Genomic DNA, 22405 nt, shown 5'->3' with positions numbered 1-22405 from the left:
CTCTTGAATGACATTGGTGCTGCTGATGGAGAGCTGACATGAAGAGAGTCACCTGCTATAGCAACAGCTTTGTTCAGAGGTAAAGGAATCATAGAATGGTTTGGGTTGGAAGGGACCTTTGCAGGTCATCTAGTCCAAAACCCTTGCAGTCACTAGGGACATCTGCAACTAGAGCAGGTTGCTCAGAGCCCCATCCAACATGACCTGTAAGGGTTCCAGCGATGGGGCATCTACTACCCCTCTGGGCAACCTGGCCAGTGACTCATCAACTTCAGTATAAAAACTTTCTCCCTTCTCCCTAGGCAAAATTTTCCTCTTTTAGTTTAAAACCATCACCCCTTTTCCTGTCTAAAAATCTATCCTCATCTTTCTTCTAGCCCCTTTTAAGTACTGAAAGGCTACAAGAAGGTCTCCTTGGAGCCTTCTCCAGGCTGAACAACCCCAACTCTCTCAGCCTGGCCTCATAGCAGTTGGGTTCCGCCCTCAATTTTGTGTCCTCCTCTGGACCTGTTCCAGTTGATTCATGTTCTTCCTGTGCTGAGAACACTACCTTGAAGTTCATGTGAAGGTGGTTGTGGCATTTCATCTGGAAGGATACCAAACTAGGGTGGGACACAGAGAAGCAGCATATCTCTGGATCTCTTTGAATTCCTTATATGTGTTTAGTCAGGTCAGAACAATCTTCTGTAAGTTATAGAAATATTTTGTCTGAGTCAGTCCTGTCAGATGTTCATTTTTGCCCAAGAGATGAGACTTTTTAAGTCTGTGCAAGAAAGGTTCATATGCACATTATGATTCTATTGAAATATTCTAATCCAATGTTGTCTAAAATAGATTTTTATCTCATCAGTTCTATAGGCCACTAAATATTCGAGTAGCCCTGGTTGGAGTGGAAGTATGGAATGACATGGATAAGTGCTCTATTTCTCAAGACCCTTTCACCAGCCTCCATGAGTTCCTGGACTGGAGAAAGCTGAAACTACTACCTCGTAAACCCCATGACAATGCACAGCTGATAAGGTAAACTTAACATTGTATCAAATGTTGGCTGGGATTTGAGGAGAGCTGTATTGAATTCTTCCCCAGTTGCTAAGCTGTTGGGAGGAACATCTGTGCTCCTGGGGATTTGTCATGCCCCTCTGAAAACATCAAACATCAAAGCCCTTTGCAGGGCCCCTCAGCAGATGCTTCAGATGAATTTGCTCCCACAACTCTACAGTAGCCTTGTTGCTTGTACACCTCTCTTGAACACAGCTCATGTAGAAGTGTAGATGTGCAACAAGCTGATAAATACTTAGGGTATAAATTTACAAGTGGTTTAAGTTGGTCTCAAGTCTAAATTCTTACTGTATAAGACAATTCTGTTCTCATCCCAAGAAGCCTAAGCTAAGAAACCTGTTTGTTAGTAGAAAGACCTCAGTGAGCTTTAAAATGGTGCCTAAATAAGTTATTTCATTTACATTTGTGACTTAAAAATTAAATCATACCCATCTTTCACCCTGATGCTGTTTCCTGGACTGAAGTAATTGAGTAAACATGCTCAAAGGAAAAGAACTCATGAAAAAAATATGTAAGAGAAGCTCATCTTTCATGAATCAGGTATCATTTTGATCAGTGAGCTATTCTTCATCTTATGCAGTTAAATATTCTTGATGACTTAGTAATTAAAAGGAGGTCTTTACTAATTATGTAGATTTTCTTACATTATCTATATAAAGATAATGTGAGCTCTGTCCCCTCATGAAATATTTGATTACGCTCTATGCATAATAATACTTTGTTGGTAAGGATTACATTCTAGGCTGTGTTATAGCAAGTAGCATATAAACTTCCCACTACATTAAAATAACCCTTCTTGAAGCTAGATATATTACTTTTATGTTTGTATTTCTATTCCCAACCTCAGTCAGGAGAAAAAGAAATAGAAGGCTGAGTCCTGTTACAGCCATAAACCCCAATGATGGGGATCAAATGGATCGTTCTCATAGCATTGATGCTGTCATTGCCAGTTCAGCAAGCTGGCATGACTAATCTGTGCTTTTCACTGTTAAACCTGCAAATGTCTGGAGCTGACACATTTGAAATGGCACCTCTGTTTCAAATTGGCAGAAATACAAGACTGAAAAGAATAGGGTGGTATCTTGGTACTGAGAGGTGATTCTGTGATTATTCTTCTCCCTCCTGCAGCGGGGTGTACTTCCAAGGGACCACCATTGGCATGGCACCCATAATGAGCATGTGTACTGCAGAGCAGTCTGGAGGGGTTGTCATGGTAAGTGATAAAAGCACAGCACTTGAAACTGGCCCAACCTGTGTGACACAATCTCAAATACAGAAGTACTCTGTTCTGTACAAGAACTTCAGCCCCATTAGTCCCATTCTCTGTCTTAATATCATTAATGTCTGCATGCACTTTGCTTGTAAATCAGAGAATCATTTTGGTGGGAAAAGACTTCTAAAACCATTGAGTTCAACTGTCAGCTTAACACCACTGTGCCTATTAAACTATAGAATCATAGAATGGTTTGGGTTGGAAGGGACCTCAAAGATCATCTAGTTCAACCTTCCCTACCATGGGCAGGGACATTTTCCCCTACATCTGGTTGATCTAGGCCCATCCAACCTGGCCTTGTATACTCACAAGGAGGAATCATCCACAGTCTCCCTGGGCAACCTGTTCCAGTGTCTCACCACCTTCGCTGTAAAGAATTTCTTCCTAATCTCCAGTCTAAATCTCCCCTCTTCCAGCTCAAATCCACTGCCCTTCATCCTATCATTACAAGCCCTTGTAAAAAGTCCGTCCCCAGCTTTCTTGCACACCCTCTTGACATACTGGAAAGCCACTATAAGGCCTCTCAGGAGCTTTCACTTCTCCAGGCTGAACAGCCCAAACTCTTGCAGCCTGTCCCCACAGGGGAGGCACTCCAGCGCTCTGAGCATCTTCATGGCCCTCCTCTGGACCCTCTCCAGCAGTTTGATGTCCTTCTTGTGTCAGGGACACTAGAAACATGTTCAGAAGTACCACGTCTATGTTTTTTTTTTTTTAACACCTCCAGGAACCGTGACTCTACCACCTCCCTGGACAGCCTATTCCATGATATTTTCTATAGTGAAAAAAAAACAAACCCAAAACTAAAATAATAGCATCACTTCTTTGCAAGAGTCACCTACTCCTAGATACCATTATATCAGGTGCTGTGAAGGATAAGAACCAGAAGGTGTGTTTGTTATGCACTTGGGTATACTAGTGTTACAGGCAACTACATTCTGTCCTGAATCTTTTATTATATTGATTTTATTATGTATTTACAGAGTTTCCTGTGTAAAGGCTTTTTTCCATCTTTGCAGCACAGTGGTTTTATTGCATTGCCAGACAACAAGAACAAACAATGGCAGCATTTATTCTACCTGAGCCTCTCTCAAAAATATATTACTGGTAATGCTGTTGTTAGATTCTAGACATGATGGACATACAAGTAAACATTTTAACCAGTTTCTGGATGCAGTGTTGGAACATCTGCTTTCAGTTGTTTTTGGGTTTTGTTTGTTTGGGTTTGTTTTTGTGGGTTTTTTTTTAAACAATTTTAACTGTTCTGTGCCAAAAGGAGGGAAAGAAATTTTGTGTTAACTAAACTTTGCAATAGAAGTACTTTAAATATAATCACATGTAGACTCCCAGAGCCTGAAGATCACTAGCAGGCTCATCTGGCAACCTCAGAGCTCAACTCCAGAGCAGAAAGCCAGTGAGTCCCAAAATCCTCTTACATATTATCTATGTTCAGCCTGCACATGCTGTAAACCTCTCTTTCCCTCAGCTTTGCTTAGACTTCAAGCACCTTAGGTGACGTGGTGGTTCTCTCCAGCTCTGTTGGACACCTTAGCTGTAGATCCCTAAAAAAATGAGGTAGAAATTCAGAGCCATAAAATGGTTTTGGTTGGAAGAGACCTTTAAGATCACCAAGTCCAACTGTTAACCCAGCACTGCCAAGAAGCACGCAATGTTTAGACTTTGCAAAGCTCCCAGTTTTTCAAAGCTTCATGAGTCTAACCTGGAGCCCAGGACACTAAAACTTTTGCTTCAAGACAAGCCATGTAGCAAAGTAATCCCACAGATACAGTCCCTAGAAACCCCTTCATTTTCTTACTTCTTAACTAGCATGCAAACTGAGGGTGGTCCATGATGCTGGGCTCCTTTGTGGGCTCTTGGGCAACTAGGCAAAATGCCAAGCTGGGGTGATGTTGCATTCATGGGAGACGAAGTAGAGGTGGTTCAGATTGGTAGGATCCATCAGGTAAATGGGGAAGCCAAGGTACAGGAAAGAGTGGGAAAGAACAATCAATTAACATAATTTAGAGCAAGTCATGTCAAATGTGTAGAAAATACAAAGACTTGGTATACAGAAAATGCAGTCTTTTGGTAGCTTTAGAACCTGAGTCTCTAATTGATGTTTGTTGCAGCTTTTCACTGGGTGTTTGGGGGGTAGGTACAAAAGGAGGAAAAGAGCATGAAAAAGCTGAAGGAGTTTCCCAGTGCAGCTCCAAATCCTGGCAAAAGCATATGTGAGACAGACAACCCTCTTGTATCCATTTCACCCTCAGGCCAGCAGTCACTGATTTGGCTTTATCTGCAGTCAGAGATGCCCTTAGTGATGACTTCTTTGTCCTTTTGACTTTTTAACAAAGTTTTAAAATATGTTGCAGTGTGTTTTACTGCAAAGTCAGACCTTTTTGCTCTGGAAACTGTCATTTTAAACAGAAACAACAACAAAGATTTCATTCCAGTAATAAGAAAACAAGAATCAGCATTATTTCTTTAAAGCGCTCTCAGGGCTTTGGCAGAGCAGAGACTGATTCGTCTGTCCAGGAGAAGCTGATTTATATGTCCAGAAGAAACCCAGTGTCTGTGTGTGAATCCTGGGTCAGGATGAAGCTTCAGTCATGCAGGGAAGAACAATGTTTCCCACAGATTCCCACCTCCACAAACCGAACCTTTTGAGGTACAAATTAGTTCAAGGTTTGCACAGTATAGCTGGAAATATTTTCCAGTTCTTTAAGGAAATCCTCAAAAATAAGCCCAATCAAAACCAAGCAAATGTGTACCCCCAAAACACAAATGGGAAGCTGCACAAAATTCCCCCAACCCAGTTCACAAGGGCTAATTCAGGTGTATGCAACAATAAAAAAGTTTTGTTTTTTTTTTAATAAAAACAGTTCCTACAGCAGAAAGCTCTAAATGAAAGAATGAATAACTGTTGAACTGGGACACTACAGTGCTCAACAATCCCAGCACTGAACATTTGGCCACCCTTATAATTCAGCCAACCTCTTACCCATCCCACCCCAAACAGAGAGTACAAAAAAAATTCCACACTCTCAAAACTGTTTTAAAAGAATAGACAATGGTAAGATTGCAAGAGAACATCTGAATACAAAACCTGGAGTCATCCTTGTATGATCTGAGTTTTGTCACTGGTTTTGCAGTTAATCAGCTCCACCGCACAGAATCAGAGAATCACAGACTGGTTTGGGTTGGAAGGGAGGTTTAAATGTCATCTAGACCAAGGTTCCTGTAATCAGTAGGGACATATTCAACTAGAAAACATTGAACAAAGCCCCAAACAACCTGATCTGTGAGAGTTCCAGAGATTGGCAACTACCACCTCTTGGGCAGCCTGGGCCAGTGTTTCACCACCCTCAGCGTAAAACATTTCTTCCTTCTTTTTAGTGTGAATCTTCCTCTTTCAGTTTAAAACCCTTACCTCCTGTCCTGTCACAACAGGTCCTGCTAAAAACTCTGTCCCTGCTTTCTTATCAGCCCCTTTAAGTACTGACAGGCCACAAGAAGGGCTCCCCAGACCCTTCTCTTCTCCAGGCTGAACAACCCCAACTCTCTCAGCCTGACCTCACTGCAGAGGTGTTCCAGCCTTCCCATCATTGCTGTGGCCTCCTCTGGCCCCACTCCAACAGGTCCATGTCTCTCCTGTGCTGAGGACTCCACAGCTGTCCCCAGCACTGCAGGTGGAGTCTCAACAGAGAGGCAGAATCCCCTCTCTCTACCTGCTGCCCATGCTGCTGGGGATCAGCACAGGACATAGGTGGCTCTGGGCTGTGAGTCCATGGTACTGGGGAAAGTCCAGCTTTTCACCTACCATCACCTGAAGTCCTTCTCTGCAGGACTGCTCTCAATTCCATGATAAATATTTGATTACATATGATCTAAATTCCTCTGCCATGCCTCCCTCAGAGCCTGCCCCTCTCTGCTTTTCCATAGGGCTGAAATCTTGACATGGCAGGTGACAACCTGTCTTTCACTCTGCTATTTTAATAGAAACTCAAAGTAGGGAGAGCAGGCATCTGAGCATGAGAAGCTTTTGGTGTATGAAGAACATTATAATTGTATTTCACCATAGTAGCTCTTGTTTGTTGTAGAAAGACCACACAAATATTGACATTAATGCAAGTCTTTGACACATGATTCAGTTTTCATTCTGTTTCAAAAGACTGCCCACTAAATTAATGACTTCAAGAGCAGCATATTGCTGTGTTGCTAATGTGTAATGTAGTATTCTCACTTACGTCAAGTTTCTATTGACTTTAGTGGGAAGCCAGGCTAAATGCAAGTGAGGAACTGAGGCACTTACCTTTCAGTGAATTGCTTTAATGAAATAAAAGTATGTTTTAGGAAACTTATTCCTCCAGTGAGGAAACTATACAGAAACTACCAAGATGGGGACATTTGCCTGTTCTGGCTGTAGGTGACAATATTTTATTATTACAGTTTAATCTGAATCTCAGTGGAATGAAGCAGAGTTCAGCTGAAAGCAGCTGCATGTTTTGTGCAACAGCTTATAATGTCTTAGCAGTAGATGATTGCATATTCACTGGTTGTGAAACTGTTTGGTAATGACTTTTACTGCTCAAGTTAACTTTAAGAGACCCTGGTGGAATAAATCAAAGTCATTTCTTCAGTCCTTGTGAAACTCAAATGGTTTCAGTATCAAATGGGACATGTCACTATTTGTTTTGATAATCTTCATTTATGTTGCCATCAAATAACCTCTTTTGCTGAGACATCACATTCCTTGTTTTAAAAACCCTCTCTAGAAACTGATAAAATTGCATTCCAAGTGGATCTGAGCAAGTAATGAGAACCGCATGGGCTGTAATAATCATTTGCCTATTCATAGACCCAGATTACATTTCAGTTTATTTATTGCTCTAGTTTTGGAGGGGATTGAGTGAATTCTTATTTTTATTCTTAATTGGCATCTTTAGAGTTGTTCAGATTAATATAATCTCCGTTCAGTAAGCAGGGTTCTCAAACATTGGAATAGGCTCCCCAGGGAGGTGTTTGGATCCCCATCCCTGGAGGTGTTTAAAAGAGGCAGGGATGTGATGCTGAGGGACACGGTTTAGCACCAGCCTTGGTAGAGTTAGAGAATGGTTTGACTTGATGAGATTAAAGTTTTTTTTCACCGAAATGATTTTATTATTCTAAGAGATACTGGCAAAACAAAAGAAAACCTGAGCTGTTTGTTGTCTGTCTAGGTAGCTCAAAGTTTAGAGGAGTTTCTGTCTTGACCACATAGCTCTGATTTCAAGGCGTCAGCCCCATGTGTCACTGGTAAATAACATGGAATTATTCAATCATTTTCTAAATCTTCAGTCCTGGATTGTTTTCCAGTTGAGTGAGAGGTGGTGTTCTTTTTATGACATCAGCTTCCATTACATTGAATTTTCTAAGTGTCTCTTAAATTACTGTGAGCACAAAGACAAATCAATCTGTATGTGACTAGTATCTAGATAAGACATCTCCATGTGTAGGCATTGTGCAATAGGGTACATGTTTTTATTATTATTACAGACAATTTTGCTGCAGAGGTTTACCCTATTGTTTCTTTTACTAGGACAGGTTGTACAGGTTCTTTCAGCAAGTAAACATCTTAGAATATAAGTGCACATAACCTGCCTGCTATGTTAGTCATAAGATTTTTATATTAAATTTTTAAAATTCAAGGAGAACCTTTGTTAAAAGATAAAATTCTCTCAAGTTTATTCTAAATGTAAGAGTAGTTTCTTGGTTTCAGAATGACTATATTCTCTTTCTGATTTTGTTTTCTGTTTGAAAAATGATTTACTGAAATACTAGCAAAGACAGATGAAAGAAGAAACTCTTAAATCTATCCCAAGTCATATGGCAAGGGCTTTGTTAATACAGTTAATGCTTTGGACAGTTTTACTTTTCACTTCTTTTTACTCTGAAGGTTGACTTAGATGATTCTAAAAGAGTTATTTAAACCAAATATATTCATATATACTTTTAGAGCAGGCAGCTGTACATAGTAATTCCATTTAGTGACTGATAGATAGTGGATCATGCATTTATATTACATATTTATGCATTTAGGGAAAGATTTCATATGAGTACAGTGGATTATTTTTTTCCCTCAAGGGAAATGAATGAATGATGTGGAAAGGTCTCTTATTTGTGGCTAAGGCAAAGCATCAGTCTGATCAGCAGCCTGTAATCAGACCATGCGGTGCATTTCTCAGAAATAAGCACCCCCCAAAATCAGGATTTCAGCATGGATTAATGTTCATATTTCAGTTTGATACATGCAACATTTAAAATACCCATAGGTGTTAATAAGAGGTCATTGAAGACTTTTACTTGCGTTGTGCTTTCATTTTAAAAAGGAGCCTTTGCTTACAAGGTTTGTGAAATCTTGGACTTTCTGTTATTAAAGCAACAGTCTGAAGAATACTAAATAGACCAAGCGATGTCTCCTGTGCCTTTTGTCATTTACCTCCTGACATGAAGGATCATCTTACTTTCCCTCATCACACCCATCCTCACCCATAAAATCATTGCTCTTCCCAACATTCCCCAGCTAGGTGACTGTTTTGGGGGGATTTATTAAGCGAGGGAATTCTGAGCCCTGAAAAAAGAGATGGCTCAGATGTTCAGAGTTGTCCAATGGTCTCAAATGTGTCATGTTCTGGGGAAAATGGGTGGCCAGGACATATTTGCTGTCCTGAAATTCCCAGTCTGCACTTGGTATATGTGGCTGAATTCAAAATTATGTCCATTTAACATCAGTGTAACTACAGCTGGTAAGGTCATAAAACATTTCAAAGGACAGGCAATGGGACCTTAGAGGGGGAATGTGTCTTTTGAATTGTTTTTCTGTGTTGACTTGACTGGTTCCTTTGGTTCTTTTAAGGATCACTCGGAAAACCCTCTCGGTGCAGCAGTCACACTGGCTCATGAACTGGGACACAATTTTGGAATGAATCATGACACGTTGGAGAGGGGCTGTAACTGCAAAGCATCCACTGATAAAGGGGGTTGCATCATGAACCCCTCCACTGGGTAAGTGTGAGGGCAGGCACTGGTAAGTTATAGTTATACTGGAAATTTTTTTGTTTCATTTTGTGTCTCAGGAACATTTGGAGAGGTAAAAAAAAAGAAACCTTTTCAATGCCTGTCAAACCGTCTTACAGTTATCCCCCTTTAGCTAAAACAATTCAACCTGTTAGCAGAGCACAACATGTACTGCTGTACCTTTATATTTCCATGTTATCATTCTGAGAGGTAAAAAGTGCTGTAAACAACTGGTTAATTGCAAAAACCCCACCAAAATCTGGCACCAAAATGCCAGTATTGAATCAGAATTTCACCTTCTTTCATCTTGCCAGCTGAGTATCAGTCATAATAGGAAATGAGCAGCATCCCAAAGCCAAGACTATGATGGATGCGTAGGAAATAAAGTAACACAGGAAATACATTCTTAGACTCTTTGTATAAAGCCTTTGTCTTGTGCAGAGGTTTTTGGTCTTGCACAAACTTTTGCATTTCACTCCTTATTATAAGTCTGTAGCAGTTTCAGCTTGTGAGCAAATTAAATCTGTCAGGTCAGTGGGGTTAGGGCTGTTCAGTGACAGGAGGGAGATCTTCCAAGAAAAGATAGAAGACACTGTGGGATATAAAGTCAGTGAACCCCTGGTCATGTCTCTGAGTCAGTGCTGCATGGTTATTCTGCTGATGTTATCAGGAATTTTGCCAGTGGAGAAGTGTGGTGTTCTTGTAGACACCAAAAGTACAGACACCATGACCAGGGTCACTAGCGACAGCTTGTTTCTCTGTATTTTACAGTAGTGTTAGAAACTGAATGATATAATGAATGAGTAGTCCATGTCCATATTCGATCAAGAACTAATAGGATTAAATTGAAGTAATATATACTAAAGCTTTCTGATGGTAAGTGATGTGCTGGACCGGAATGCTTGTGACTAGAAACTGGTGAGAACTAGCCAGACAGATATCTGTCAGCAGTGTCTTGTAGGTACAGCTGTGTTTGCCTTAGGGAAAGAAGATGGTTTAGATGATATTCTGGTGTCTTTTGCAGCTCAAGCTTTCTCTCTATGCGCTTAAACTTCATCTGTTGCTTAAAAATTTCTTCTGGGAATCATGATCAACTCAACTTCTGCATTGTCTGAGACTGTTTCTGGGAAAGAAGGAGAGCAATCTGGGAGAGGCCAGGGAGTGCTGGGCAGGATTGCTCCCTGCTGGTCAGCCTAACAGCAGCCTTGGCATTTCTTCAAAGGCATGCTGTCACCCTCCTTCAAGGCAGAAAAAGAGATTCTGGCCAGATGCCAAGCACAGCAAGTTAAGAGACAAACAAAAGAGAGTTGTGTGTGTGTGGAGGAGGAGAGTGATTTCTACAGTTTGGAAAAGACAAATAACTTGCCTCTTCTAAAACAATAGGTAGTAAATATCCTTATGGAATTGCATTCCATATGAGCACATCATACACTCGTACACACGCTCTGAAAAAAACCTGAAACTGGAAACAGGGCTCTGAGGTGAGGTGATGTGATAGCTGGTAAGGAGTGGGCAGGCAGCCTTGGGCTCTGACCTCTTGAAAGATGCATGCAAGCTTTAGTCATCTCAGCTGACTTACTGGCTGGGCATCTAGTTTCTCCATGCCTGGAAATAAATGCAGGAGGTGCTCTCAGGACAGAAATTTCTAGAAAGTTTCTGAACTCATCTTGTGAAGATGTCTCTAATGTGAGATTAGACAGCTCTTTCCTGGTTCTGCCTTGTACACCAGAGTCCTTCAAGCGTATCTGAAGCTATCCTGCTGGGTATATCAGTCATTGAATTATGGAATGGTCTGAGTTGAAACAGACCTTAAAGGTCATCTAGTTCCCAGCTCCCACACCATGAGTCAGAAGACCTTCCACTACACCAGGTTGTTCAGAGTCCTGTTCAGCCTGACCTTGTACATTTCAGGAAGGGTACATGCACAGCTTCCCTAGGAAACGTGTACCAGTGCCTCACCACCCTCATGGTGAAAATATCTTCCTTGTGTATGATCAAAACCTCTCTTCTTTCAGTCCAGACACTTGATTCTGAGTTGCCTCAGTGCATGGACAGAGCAAAGTTGTATCCACTCAGCGTACTCAGCTATGAGTCCATGCAGCTGAGCTCACTTTATGCTAAGTTTCTCTAGCACCTTCAGGTTAAAGTCTGTGCATCCTTTCAGCCACTCCAGCATCCCCCTCTTTGGGTTTATACCAACCTTTATATCCAAGTTGTGCCTGAGGAGGAGTTGTGACATTCACAGTGGTGAGTAGACTGATTTGTTTGCAGTGATTATTGATTTATAAATGGAAATTTGAACATCAGTTTTCTAGCCTTAGGCTTTACCTTCATACTGTGCTGTCGATCTGTAATAAGTATTCTGGAAGAATATTTTATGCCTTAAGCCAAACTGCATTTTACCAACTTAAAATTAACACTTTGAATATTTACCCAACATCTGACCAACAGTAGTATTCCTCTGAGCACCCTTAATCAAGAAACTCTGAGGAGTTTTAGGTTTGGAAGTATGTGTCTGTTAAGGGAAGGCTAAATGAATATTGCCTACCTGAAATACATTCATAGAATAGCAAAAACATGGAAATAAAGAGCAGGAAAGCCACATACATTTAGAGAGTCAGCTTGCTCTCAGTATACTTGACAGTTGAACTTGATGATCTTAAAGGTCTATTCCAAACAAAACAATTCTATGATTCTATACTTGTTGGCAGTCACTCTGTGCTCTTCCAGTTTCTGTTGGTTTAAGGTAGATTTAAGAAGTGCAAGGAAAAAAAAATAATCTTTGGGCTGAAGTTAGTTGTGTAAGTCACATATATGAATTGCAATCATAGAGTCTGTTTGTTGGCAAAGTCCTTGAAGATTGAGTCCAACCGTTAACCCGGTACTGCCAAGTCACCACTAACACCCTCAATACCACATCTACCTGTCTCTTAAATACCTCCTGGGTGATGATTCAACCAGTTTCCTGGATACCCTGTTCTTGCTCTCTGCAACTGCCTGAAAGGAAGTTGTAGCAATGTGTAGGTTGAGCTCTTCTCAGTAAGAAGAAATAGGACAAGAGGAAATGGCTTCAAGTTGCACCAGGGAAAGTTTAGGTTGCACATTAGGAAAAATTTCTTCACTGAAAAATTGGTCAAGCCCTGGAACAGGCTGCCCAGGACAGTGGTAGAGTCCCCATCCCTGAAGGCGTTTTAAAGCCAGGTAGATGTGATGAGGGACATGGTTCAGAGGTGACCCAGCAGTGTGGGGTTAATGGTTAGACTGAATGATCTTAAAGATCTTTTCAATCCAAAAGATTCTGTGATTCTATGATTCTAGTTTACATAGATGACTTCCACGAATAACTTGTCAAAAGAGAAACTGAAGTACTGTAAACCTGTTCTTCCTTCCCTGTAGCAGAGAGTAGTCTTTGATGTCTTTTCATTTCCTTCCACCCATTTCTCCCTTCCCTGCCCTCCCCCCTCCCAAGGCTTTAGACCAGGAATCCACTGAGTACAACTAGTTTTACCAAGCTCATTCAGATGCTGATCCTGCTGTAGGCTCCGTTTCTTTGCTGAGCCACATGACTTGATGTAATAAAAGCTTCTTTCCTTGTCTTCTTGCAGAAGCATGTTGCTTTTACCTGGATCATTTCTTGTTGCTGAATCATCCTAGCCATGGCTAATTGAAATGCCAGGCAGGCTCCTAGGATAAAGCTACTTGTTTCAGCTCTCTTTGCACTTCTGTAGACAGAAGCAGGTTTTCACCATGCTGATAGAAAAGAGGATGAGGGGAAGAGGGCTGCTTTGTAGTCTCTCCTCCTCTGCTTCTAGCTCTGGGAATGATAGAGATTTTCCTCCAGGACTGTCCTACTGCCCACACCCCATTTCTTCCACTATCCATATGTTGTGAGATGAAATATCTCATATTGACCCTCAAGGTGTCTTCCAACCTGGTATTCTACAATTCCAAGATTCTACTGACCTGGAAGGGTGCATGCTTTAAACATATGCTGAAAGCTGTCTTGACAGCTAAAAATCAGGGAGGCCTTTTACATACTCATTCAGCAGACCTTCACTTATGCCAGTGCACTGAAACTATAATAGAAAATGCACCAGCTTGGAGTTTGCCCCTGCAAACAAGTACAATACAATCAGAGAATCATTTTGATTGGAAAAAAACTTCAAGATCATCAAGTCCAATCATTATCTAACTCTACCATGTCTGGTGCTAAAAAACAGAAAGATTTCCTCTCGTTCTATCACTTGCTACTTGGGAGAAGAGACCAGGTCCCACCTCACTCCAATTTTCTTTTGTGGAGTTGTAGAGAGCAATAAGGTCTTCTCTCAGCCTCCTTTTCTCCAGGCTATACAGCCCCAGTTCCCTCAGCCACTTCACACAAGTCTTGTGCTCCAGATCCTTTGCAGGCTTTGTTGCCCAGGGAAGGTCTGGGCTAGTCATACAAAAAAGGAAGCAGCTTCCCCATGACAATTACTCCACACAGGGGTTCCTCTTTAGCATGTTCTTTTTAGAGTGATGTTCCTTTATGAAAAGTCAAAGAATGAACTGAATTCCTCTATGCTGTTTTCCCTCACCCCGTTCTTATCTTAGATCTTGTGTTGGCATTTCCATTTTCACAGATAGAATTTGAAGTCAGTCTATCTTTCTCAGGTTTGAAATTCAATTTATTCAAATAAATATGGCTGCACTTGTTACAGGGAAGTGGAGCTTGGGCTGTGAGACTGTGACTTCACACTGGTGGGAATGCTTATGTTTTGGCTGTGCTGCAGGATAGCTCAGTGCTTTACTCCAGCCTGGAGTAACGGGTTTGTCTGGTGATCCTAAGTGAAAAAGAAATGGAACTGAAATAAATTATTTAAACTCTCAGCTGCTGATCATCATTTTAGAGGATTTTAATGGAACTGTGCCTCTTGGCAGAAAATAACAAACTAATTTTGACTAATTGCCTTTCAGTACACAATTTCACTTTAATTATGGGGGGTTTGGAGGCAGGGTTTGGAGGAGGGGAACAATTAGGAACACAGAGAGGGCACATAGTAGAAATTGTACAGAGCACATAGAAAAATACTTGGAGAAGACATTTCCTTTTTAACCAACCTAAGAAGCACCCACTGTTCTCAGTATGTTTTTAAATAAAATTGAAGCCTTTATGTTAGAATTAAAACAGATACCAGTGGGAAGCTGAGTATTTGTGAGCTAAAGCGAGAGCAAAATATGATCCATTAAGAAGCAGCTGTGTGACAGTCCCAAAGTTAAGTTAATTGGCTTAATCTAAATACTGCTGAGGAGGAATTTAGGGGAAAATTAAAGTTGGGAAGGACCATTAGGTGGGCTTCTTCCAGATACCACTGAAAAGAAGCATTTGTACATGTTCCATTTACATTCCCTCTAGAAACAATTAGGTATTCAGCTGTGAAAACTGAGTATGCTAGTTACAATTAAGGCTAAACAAAATATTTAAGTGGAAACGTTGCACTTTTTCCTGAGTCATAGTACCAGATTCTATAAGTATCTAAAAAGTGACACCAAGCAAGACCATGAGTTGCACAGAAGACATCGTAAATAGGTCACACTGCTGATAAACAACTGGCCACACTGGTGATAAACTGGTCTATAAGTTTATTGTCTGAGTGGCCCAGGCATCCGAGGAGTATGTAAGGAAACATTTGGTCTTTGTTGCATGTTGCAGGCCAATTCCCAACTGTTTTGAAACTGTAGTGCTGTGTGATCTGAGAGAAGTTCTGCTTAAAAGGCAGCTTTCCTGCAAGTAAGAAACAGATTTGACTCTTTCCTTTTATGTGTTAAGGTCGGTGGCCAAGGGGAGGTGCATTACACTTCACAGTTCATGTCATTTAAAGCATCCATTTCTGCTGGCAAAGAAAAAGTTCTTTTATTGTCTACCTTCTATTGACAGCTCTCTGTGGTAGCAAGTATATTATCAGAGGCGTCTAAAATAGCTGTTTCTTTACTCTCTCCTCTTCTCCCCATCCCCAGTTCATGCTACCTTCACATTGCTGAAGGTGGTTTGTTTCCTGATTTTCCAGTGCAGTGCTCAGATTTCTAAGATACCTCCAGCATTTACGTTCAGTATAAGGATAAGGCTAGTAGAGGGTTTAGCTTTTCAGGAGTCCAGTAATCAGTATGGTACATCTTCCCCAAATTGCTGGGGTCAAAAGGTGCTTCTGGAAACGCGTACACACACACACCAGCCACTGAAGTGTCACAATTTGGATTAAGTATTTTTCCCTCTATTAAATTCAAATTATGGGGCAGCTCATTGGCATGTGAGTTATAGAATATTGCACCCACAGCAAACACAATGACATATGGATTTGGGCAGAAAAATTGGCAAAAAAAAAAACAACCCACACTTAACATTTATTAAAGAGAAGTTAAGAAAGTACTAATCGTATGTGGCATTTAGACTGATTGAATCACATTGGTTGGAAAAGACCTTTAAGATCATCCAGTCTAACCATTCTCTAACTTTACCAAGGCTGGTGCTAAACCATGTCCTTCAACATCACATCTCTGCATCTTTTAGGCACCCTCAAGAATCCCATGGGGATTCAACCCACCTCCCTGGGGAGCCTGTTGCAGTGTTTGAGAACTCTTCAGTGAAGAAATTTCTTCTAATGTCCAACCTAAACCTCTCCTGGTTCAACTCAAGGCCATTTCCTCTCATCCTATCACTTCTTTGTAGGGAAGCTTGTTACTTTGCTGTATTGAGGGTTAGTTTCAATCACATTTCATCTTTTTGAAAAGTGATCTCAAGGAAACAGGATATAAGGGTAATTTTGATTTTTGTTATTCAGACTGGAGTCTATTGAAATGAAAATGTCTGCCCTCCAGAGACTTCCAGTATGCTGGCTTCAGGAAACAGCCAGGTATGCCATGAAAACAGCATCTTTGCTTTGGTATCAAATCAACGTGAAGTGAAAACCACTTACTCCAACACTTCTCAAAGTAAAAAGGAAAAAAAAAATTAAAGCTTAAAAAATAAAAAAAAAGTAATAAAAAAAACATCATGCTAGAAAAGGGATCAAAATCAGGAATACAGTGTGGGGAAGGACACTTTAATTTACTCCCTGATTCTCTTTTCCTCTTTCTAGATATCTCACAGCATCTCATAGCTGCAGAGCCATTGAACGTTAGATAATCAAACCATTATTAGTTAGTAGAGTATTTCCTGACCCTCTCTGATTTTGGCCATGCAGACCTCTCTTTGCATTTCTCAGTCTGACAGCTTAGACCTATTAAACTGTGGAGTCAGCATAACTATCTGGAATTACCTCTGTTACCATTTGAAGAAAATGGAATTATCTTTAAGATGTAAACAGTTCCTAATTAAACTCTGAAGCTGTTTATGTTTCCAAAGCAGGCTGAGCTGAGCTCTGCACCAAGACAGACTTCTTCATCTTCTTTTTTCATTTTTTTTCTTTCCTTTCCTTTCCTTTTTTTTTTTTTTTTTTTTTAATAAAGCTGATATACTGATGTAATAAATTGCTTGTGACAGAGCTGGGTCTCTTGTGCCAGCAGTGCAACTGCCGCTTTAAAAAAAACCTTAAGCAACACATCCCAATATCCCAGTAATTTAGCATGTTGCATTCTGGTCCTTCCTTTAGTAGGAAACAGCCATGAGATTACAGAATAGATTTATGTCAGTCTTTTTCTTCACTCCAATGTCTGCAGTGCATTTGGCATTCCTTTTGTTAATGATTTCCATACATAGCAGATATCTCTAATTGTTGTGGTAAATCTGTGTGGAAGAATTACCAGGGCTGGTTGGCATACTCTGCACGTTTCCCAGTCCGTTACAGGAGTGGTTCACTGTTAATAATTAGAACACAGAACTACAGAGCAAGTCTTTAAAAAAACAGGTACTGCTTTTTAGTTTAGTGCATCCCTTCCCGCTTTAGCAGATGGGCTGTTAGAACTCACAATACTTAGATTTTCTGGTGTATTCCAAAGGAGAACTCACATGGATTTACAGTATGTATTTTCTGTAAGTGAAGCTGACAAGGAGAGAGCTTCCTTCTCAAATGAAAACACATTTTACTTCTGGTGTGATTATTTATAGCAGATACTTAAGGACAAGTCATGGTTTCTACTATGTGATGTATCCAGAATGGGTACAGTTTTACTGGCTGGGATGCTGGTACGTGAGATCTCAGCTGTGTTTTGTCTTGTCAGTGTAATGTTCATAGAAAATATAGCTCTGTAAGGGACATTTTTCTCCTGCAGTGCTGCTGTTGCCATGACCCATGAGAACAAATCATATAAGGACATTTCCCTTTATCTTAGATTTCTGTTCCATCAAAAAAACTTTGTAACCTGCAGGAATGAATCTGCAGTGTGGTGCATGGAGAATTAAGCACACGGTGTCCGGTTTTAATTGGTGTTAATGAATTCCAAATTCCCAGAGTATAAACGAGAATATATCTTAAAGGGCATATTCCTAAGGTCACATGAATGCTCCTTTTTTGAGAATGTGTTGTATGCCCTGAAACACTTTAAGGAATTGCTGTTGACTTGGAAGGCTGAATCACTGTAATTAAGTGCTGCCTACAGCTGCATTTGCCACAGTTGTCATGGGAATCACAGAGTCTTTTGTGCCTGGAATGGATGTGCAAAATGTTTAAAACTCAGAGAGGGAGGAAAGATATCCATTTTACTCCACCAAGTGCTTCCTGTAAAGCAATTCTTTTTCTTATCTAACGTCAAAGTCCATTACAAAGTCCTGGTGGAACTTACTGTGGGGTTCTCACTGCAGAAAAGCAGGTAGGCTCTATTTCAGCCTTTTAAAACTCACCCAGAGGTGAGATGAAGGTGAGCAACCACCCATATTAGTATACAGTCACTGAAAATAAAGAGACGAAATAACTTTGGTGTCCAAGGGAGCCTTTGTAGCTGCTTCTAAAACAGCATGGAAATTCATCTTCATCATTAATGATCTTCTGGCAGCTGACCAGCATTAGGTATGAAACCCAGCTTCCCCCAAAGCTGGCAGGAAAGCTCCTATGGACTTCAATAAGGCCATGATTTCATCAGGATACCCATGGATTTTTTAGATTACTCATATACCTTTCATTTCTGTGAGTGAGAGTTTTAATTTGCTCACTTCAGGATCCCTGAGTCTCAGATCATGGCTGGATCTATTCTTTTCTGATGGTTTGAAATAGCAATTCCATAAAATATTCCTACTAGTTAGTTTATTTTCTTTGTTCAAACTCTATGAAAAAAAATAAGAGGAAGCTAGGAAAAGTGATCCATTGTTATGTTATACCTATGATTTTTTTTTTTTTTTAATAATTCCACTTCTATTTGTCTGAGATGATTTGGGCGATACAGGACAAAATTCTATTTGCTCAGTGCTTGTCTTGTAGCAGAAGAAGGGAAGGTGAAAGTGCTGGGGGGAATGCAGTCCGATTTCTGGCGCCGTTATGCCTCACTTATCTTTTCATTGGATCTTTTAAAAGGAAAAAAATAATGAGCCATGCTACTTGGAAGTCAGATAACCCTGTCTTGAAGTCCTGATTTATTAAGAGACCAGGTAGAGCAGATGTTAAGTGAAATCAATAGGAGCCTGTCCTTCAGGTAAAATTCCTTCTCAGCTTTTTGCAGGGCTTGGTAGTCTTTCTCGAGCACCCACAACCAGCATTTCCACAAGCTTTGTCCTCTTAACACTTCTGCTGCTACTCTTCCCAGTGGGCAACCTCCTCATGTGCTTTCTCCAGAGGGTTGCATCACACACCTCCTCTCCCTTTCCTGGGTTCCTCCTTGTAAGGTTTATCCTTCCTCAGAGCCCTCTTTCCTTAACATGCTGTCACTTGCTCTGTTCACCTGATGTAGAGGTTCATCCTCACCCACTTGCCGATTCCAAGTACTTGTGTTGTGGCAGGTCTTTAAATCAAGCTGGTCACACTGATCGCTTTGGCTGGGAGAAGAACCCTGTATGCTTCTTCAGTTCTTTAAGGTGAAGTACATCATGGCTTAGTACTGGGGACACACACAGGGCTGGACAAAAGCTTGTGCTAGTGAAAGGGGGAAATATCCATAAATAAATATCGTGGATTGATTTTTTATCTATTAGGTTCTGGGTTTGCTCTTCCCTGCCGTTTAGTTTTTGAAAAATGATTTTGTTCTTCTCCCTCACCCAAACATGCTCCTTATCAAGTGATCCTCTCAAAACCATGTTCCCAAACTCAGATTTATGGGTTTTATTCTCCCAAACTACTTGTGGATTATTTAAAACACAATTCAAGGCTTTTCAACTGAAAAAAAATCAGAATTTTCTCTTCCTAAAACTGCCTATATAACTGCCTAAAACAACGAATAAGTGTAAAATCATGTTGAGGATTAAATGTAGTGTCACCGTGAGGTACAACAGCCCCAGCATTTCAAGTCAAGTCAAACACTGCCTTTTATCTAGCCACAAATCAGTAGGAAGCCAGGCTTCAGCAAGGTATTTTGAGCAACAAGATGGAGTGCATGTCTTTATTTGCTTGTCATGTGCTGAGGATGTTGTGTTTTGTGTGACAAATTTAAACACAAGACATTCTGGTTGGGCTTCTTATCTACTGTTTCCTTCAGGGCCGGCAGCTGTTGGCAGGCACCTTACTTCTGCTGCCCTGCTTTTCCTTAGCCTGGGACCAGACCTGACCTGACCTTTTCATCCCTCTCTCTGCTTTTTGTTGCTTTTTCACTTTTACTGTAGTCAGCATTGTATTAACCTCCAGTTCTAAGTGGTAGATTGTGAAACCTGAACTCTCAGCAATCCAGCAAATTTTTATTAATGAGGTAGTGGTCTAAAAGGAAACAGAGCAAAAGATGAGCCAGAGGCAAATTCAAACTGATTACAGCTCAGTTCCTTGGCTGTCTGTTTGCCAACAGGAAGAACAGTCGTCCGAGTTCAATTCCCATGGAGCTTTTGCAATGTAGATGACTCCAGCGTGTAGTCAGAATACTGTCAGGGTTGATAAATTGGGTCGGTGTTGCTTCACTCCCAGAATGCAGAGATGGAAGTCACAATCAGCTTCTCAACAAGAAGAAACTTCTCTGACTGTGCATTTGTCAAAGTAACTGTTAAAGATGTTTTATTTGGCAGTTTGGTGACTGCAGAAATATCAAGCCATAGCAGTGTACACTGTATAAAGCCATTAAGTGTCATCCCTTTGTAGAAAGTACTTTCCTGAACCATGCAGATGGTTGTTTCATCCTTGGTTTCTGCCCTGAAGTCCCACATCCAGGATTCTAAATCTACCTTTGGAATCTGCTTTTTTATCTAGAGTGGGGTGGATTTAGGTTGCACATTAGGAGGAAGTTCTTCTCCATGAAACACTGGAACAGTGTTTCTCTGTTGATCATAGACATGTGGTCTCCATCCCTGGAGACATTCAAGGTCAAACTTGATGGGGCCCTAAGGAGCCTAATCTAGTTAAATATGTCTCTGCTGACTGCAGGGGAGTTGGACAAGTTGACCTTTGAGGGTCTCTTCCAGCCCAATGCATTTTGTAATTCTAGGATTTTCTGAATATTTCAAGTAGGTAAATTTTCATTTTCAGTTTAATGGGAGAGGTCAGGATTAAATAGCATCCCAGTCTCAGCATCTGAAGTGAGATTACTTGACTGCACTCGGGGGAACTGCCCCATCTCCAGGGCCAAATGAATATGAAACTAAAGCATTTGTGTGTGAAGTTTAAACATCTACTTGGAAAGCCTTTCTGTTCACTAACCCTGGGAATTTGATTGTAGGACAACAAACTGTTACCCCTGCACATCAATTAAATTAACTGCGAGAGCTACATGTTTGCAGTTATTTATTGGAAGTGTAAAAACTGCTGTGTAGTGAACGTGACAAAAGCTGGAGGAGAAAATCCAGGCTTGGTTTTAAATCACTGACCAGGAACTCAGTCAGTGAGAGCTTTGATGTCATGTATAACTACATGGCCCAATTCCATGCTCTACTTTATTGATGCTCTAGGGATTAAAACTATAAAAGAGGAGCAAGAGAGTGAAAAATAGGCTAGAAAAATAAGTCTGAATTGTCAGATATCTAATGCTTTTGAAGCAAACTTCCCATTTTAATACTTTTTATATATGTAAAACCAGTCTGCATTTTTAGCCAGGTCCTTCCAACACTGATGAAAAACATGTGCCCCATCAGCTCTGGGACTAGTGTCTTGCACAAAGCTCTGTCGTGTGATGCTTGCAAGGACCTGCACATCTTCCTGGAGCCCAAAGGGTCCCTCAATTAGCCTTCTCCTCCCTGCTGTTTGTCCTGGGTTTTTTGCTGTTTTCAGAAGCTTTGGGTGGGAGAGAATCTGCAGATGCCTTTAGGGTCTCACATTTATTGTGCTTGTGGTATGTACTTTAAAATTCCCTCAAAAGTACTTAAAAATGAAGATGTTGTTTAAATAATAGAATTAAAATACCTTCCATATTATAGCACTTGTCTAATTTTAAATGATTGCTATTAAAATAATGAGGGGCATGAAGTAATGTGTAATGACAGAATTTGCTACATGAAGAGATCTGTAGCATTTGAACACCTATTTCTATATCAAAGAAAATTGGATCTTATCTCCTGCTTAATACATAATTCTGTGAGGTTCTTTTTGCTTACTAATTCATTAACATACTTGCTGTACTGAATAGCTGACATGTCAAAAAATGTCATCTAATAGCAAATTCAGTTTTATTTTAGTAGGCTTATTTCTCTTAGGAGACCATAAAAAAGATATTTTCAAGAGGTGGAGAGCAGTAGTAATGTCTGGAAGGTTAAAACCAAGGGGGGTGCTTTTTAATGGAAAAGAATGAAGTCAATTAGGTCAGGAGTTAGAGGAGGCTGGAAAATTGTCACAGTTCCTTGACATCAACACCTCACTGGGTCTAGAAGCGTTCATGTCTCTTGAGTTAGTAACTTCTAGAGGGTTTTTCTTGCGTTATTCTCTCTACTGCTCATATTTTTTCTATGGAAAAAAATATTTACACCTGAATTTAAAAAGCAAGCCTACTTCT

General features: G+C 40.5%; 1 protein-coding gene across 1 annotated transcript in view; it reads left to right on the top strand.

The window, feature by feature from the left end:
- ADAM12 (ADAM metallopeptidase domain 12) overlaps positions 1–22405 on the top strand; it is a 197607-nt gene that overhangs the window by 132041 nt on the left and 43161 nt on the right. The window contains exons 10-12 of the mRNA XM_054382719.1: positions 851–1020; positions 2188–2272; positions 9225–9373. Coding sequence (XP_054238694.1) covers positions 851–1020; positions 2188–2272; positions 9225–9373 — 404 coding nt within the window. The remainder of the gene's footprint in view (positions 1–850; positions 1021–2187; positions 2273–9224; positions 9374–22405) is intronic.

This window comes from Indicator indicator, chromosome 7 (assembly GCF_027791375.1).
Source record: "Indicator indicator isolate 239-I01 chromosome 7, UM_Iind_1.1, whole genome shotgun sequence".
Lineage (NCBI taxonomy): Eukaryota > Metazoa > Chordata > Aves > Piciformes > Indicatoridae > Indicator > Indicator indicator.
Note: the sequence above shows the minus strand (reverse complement) of the source record. Positions and strands in the feature narration are given on the sequence as shown.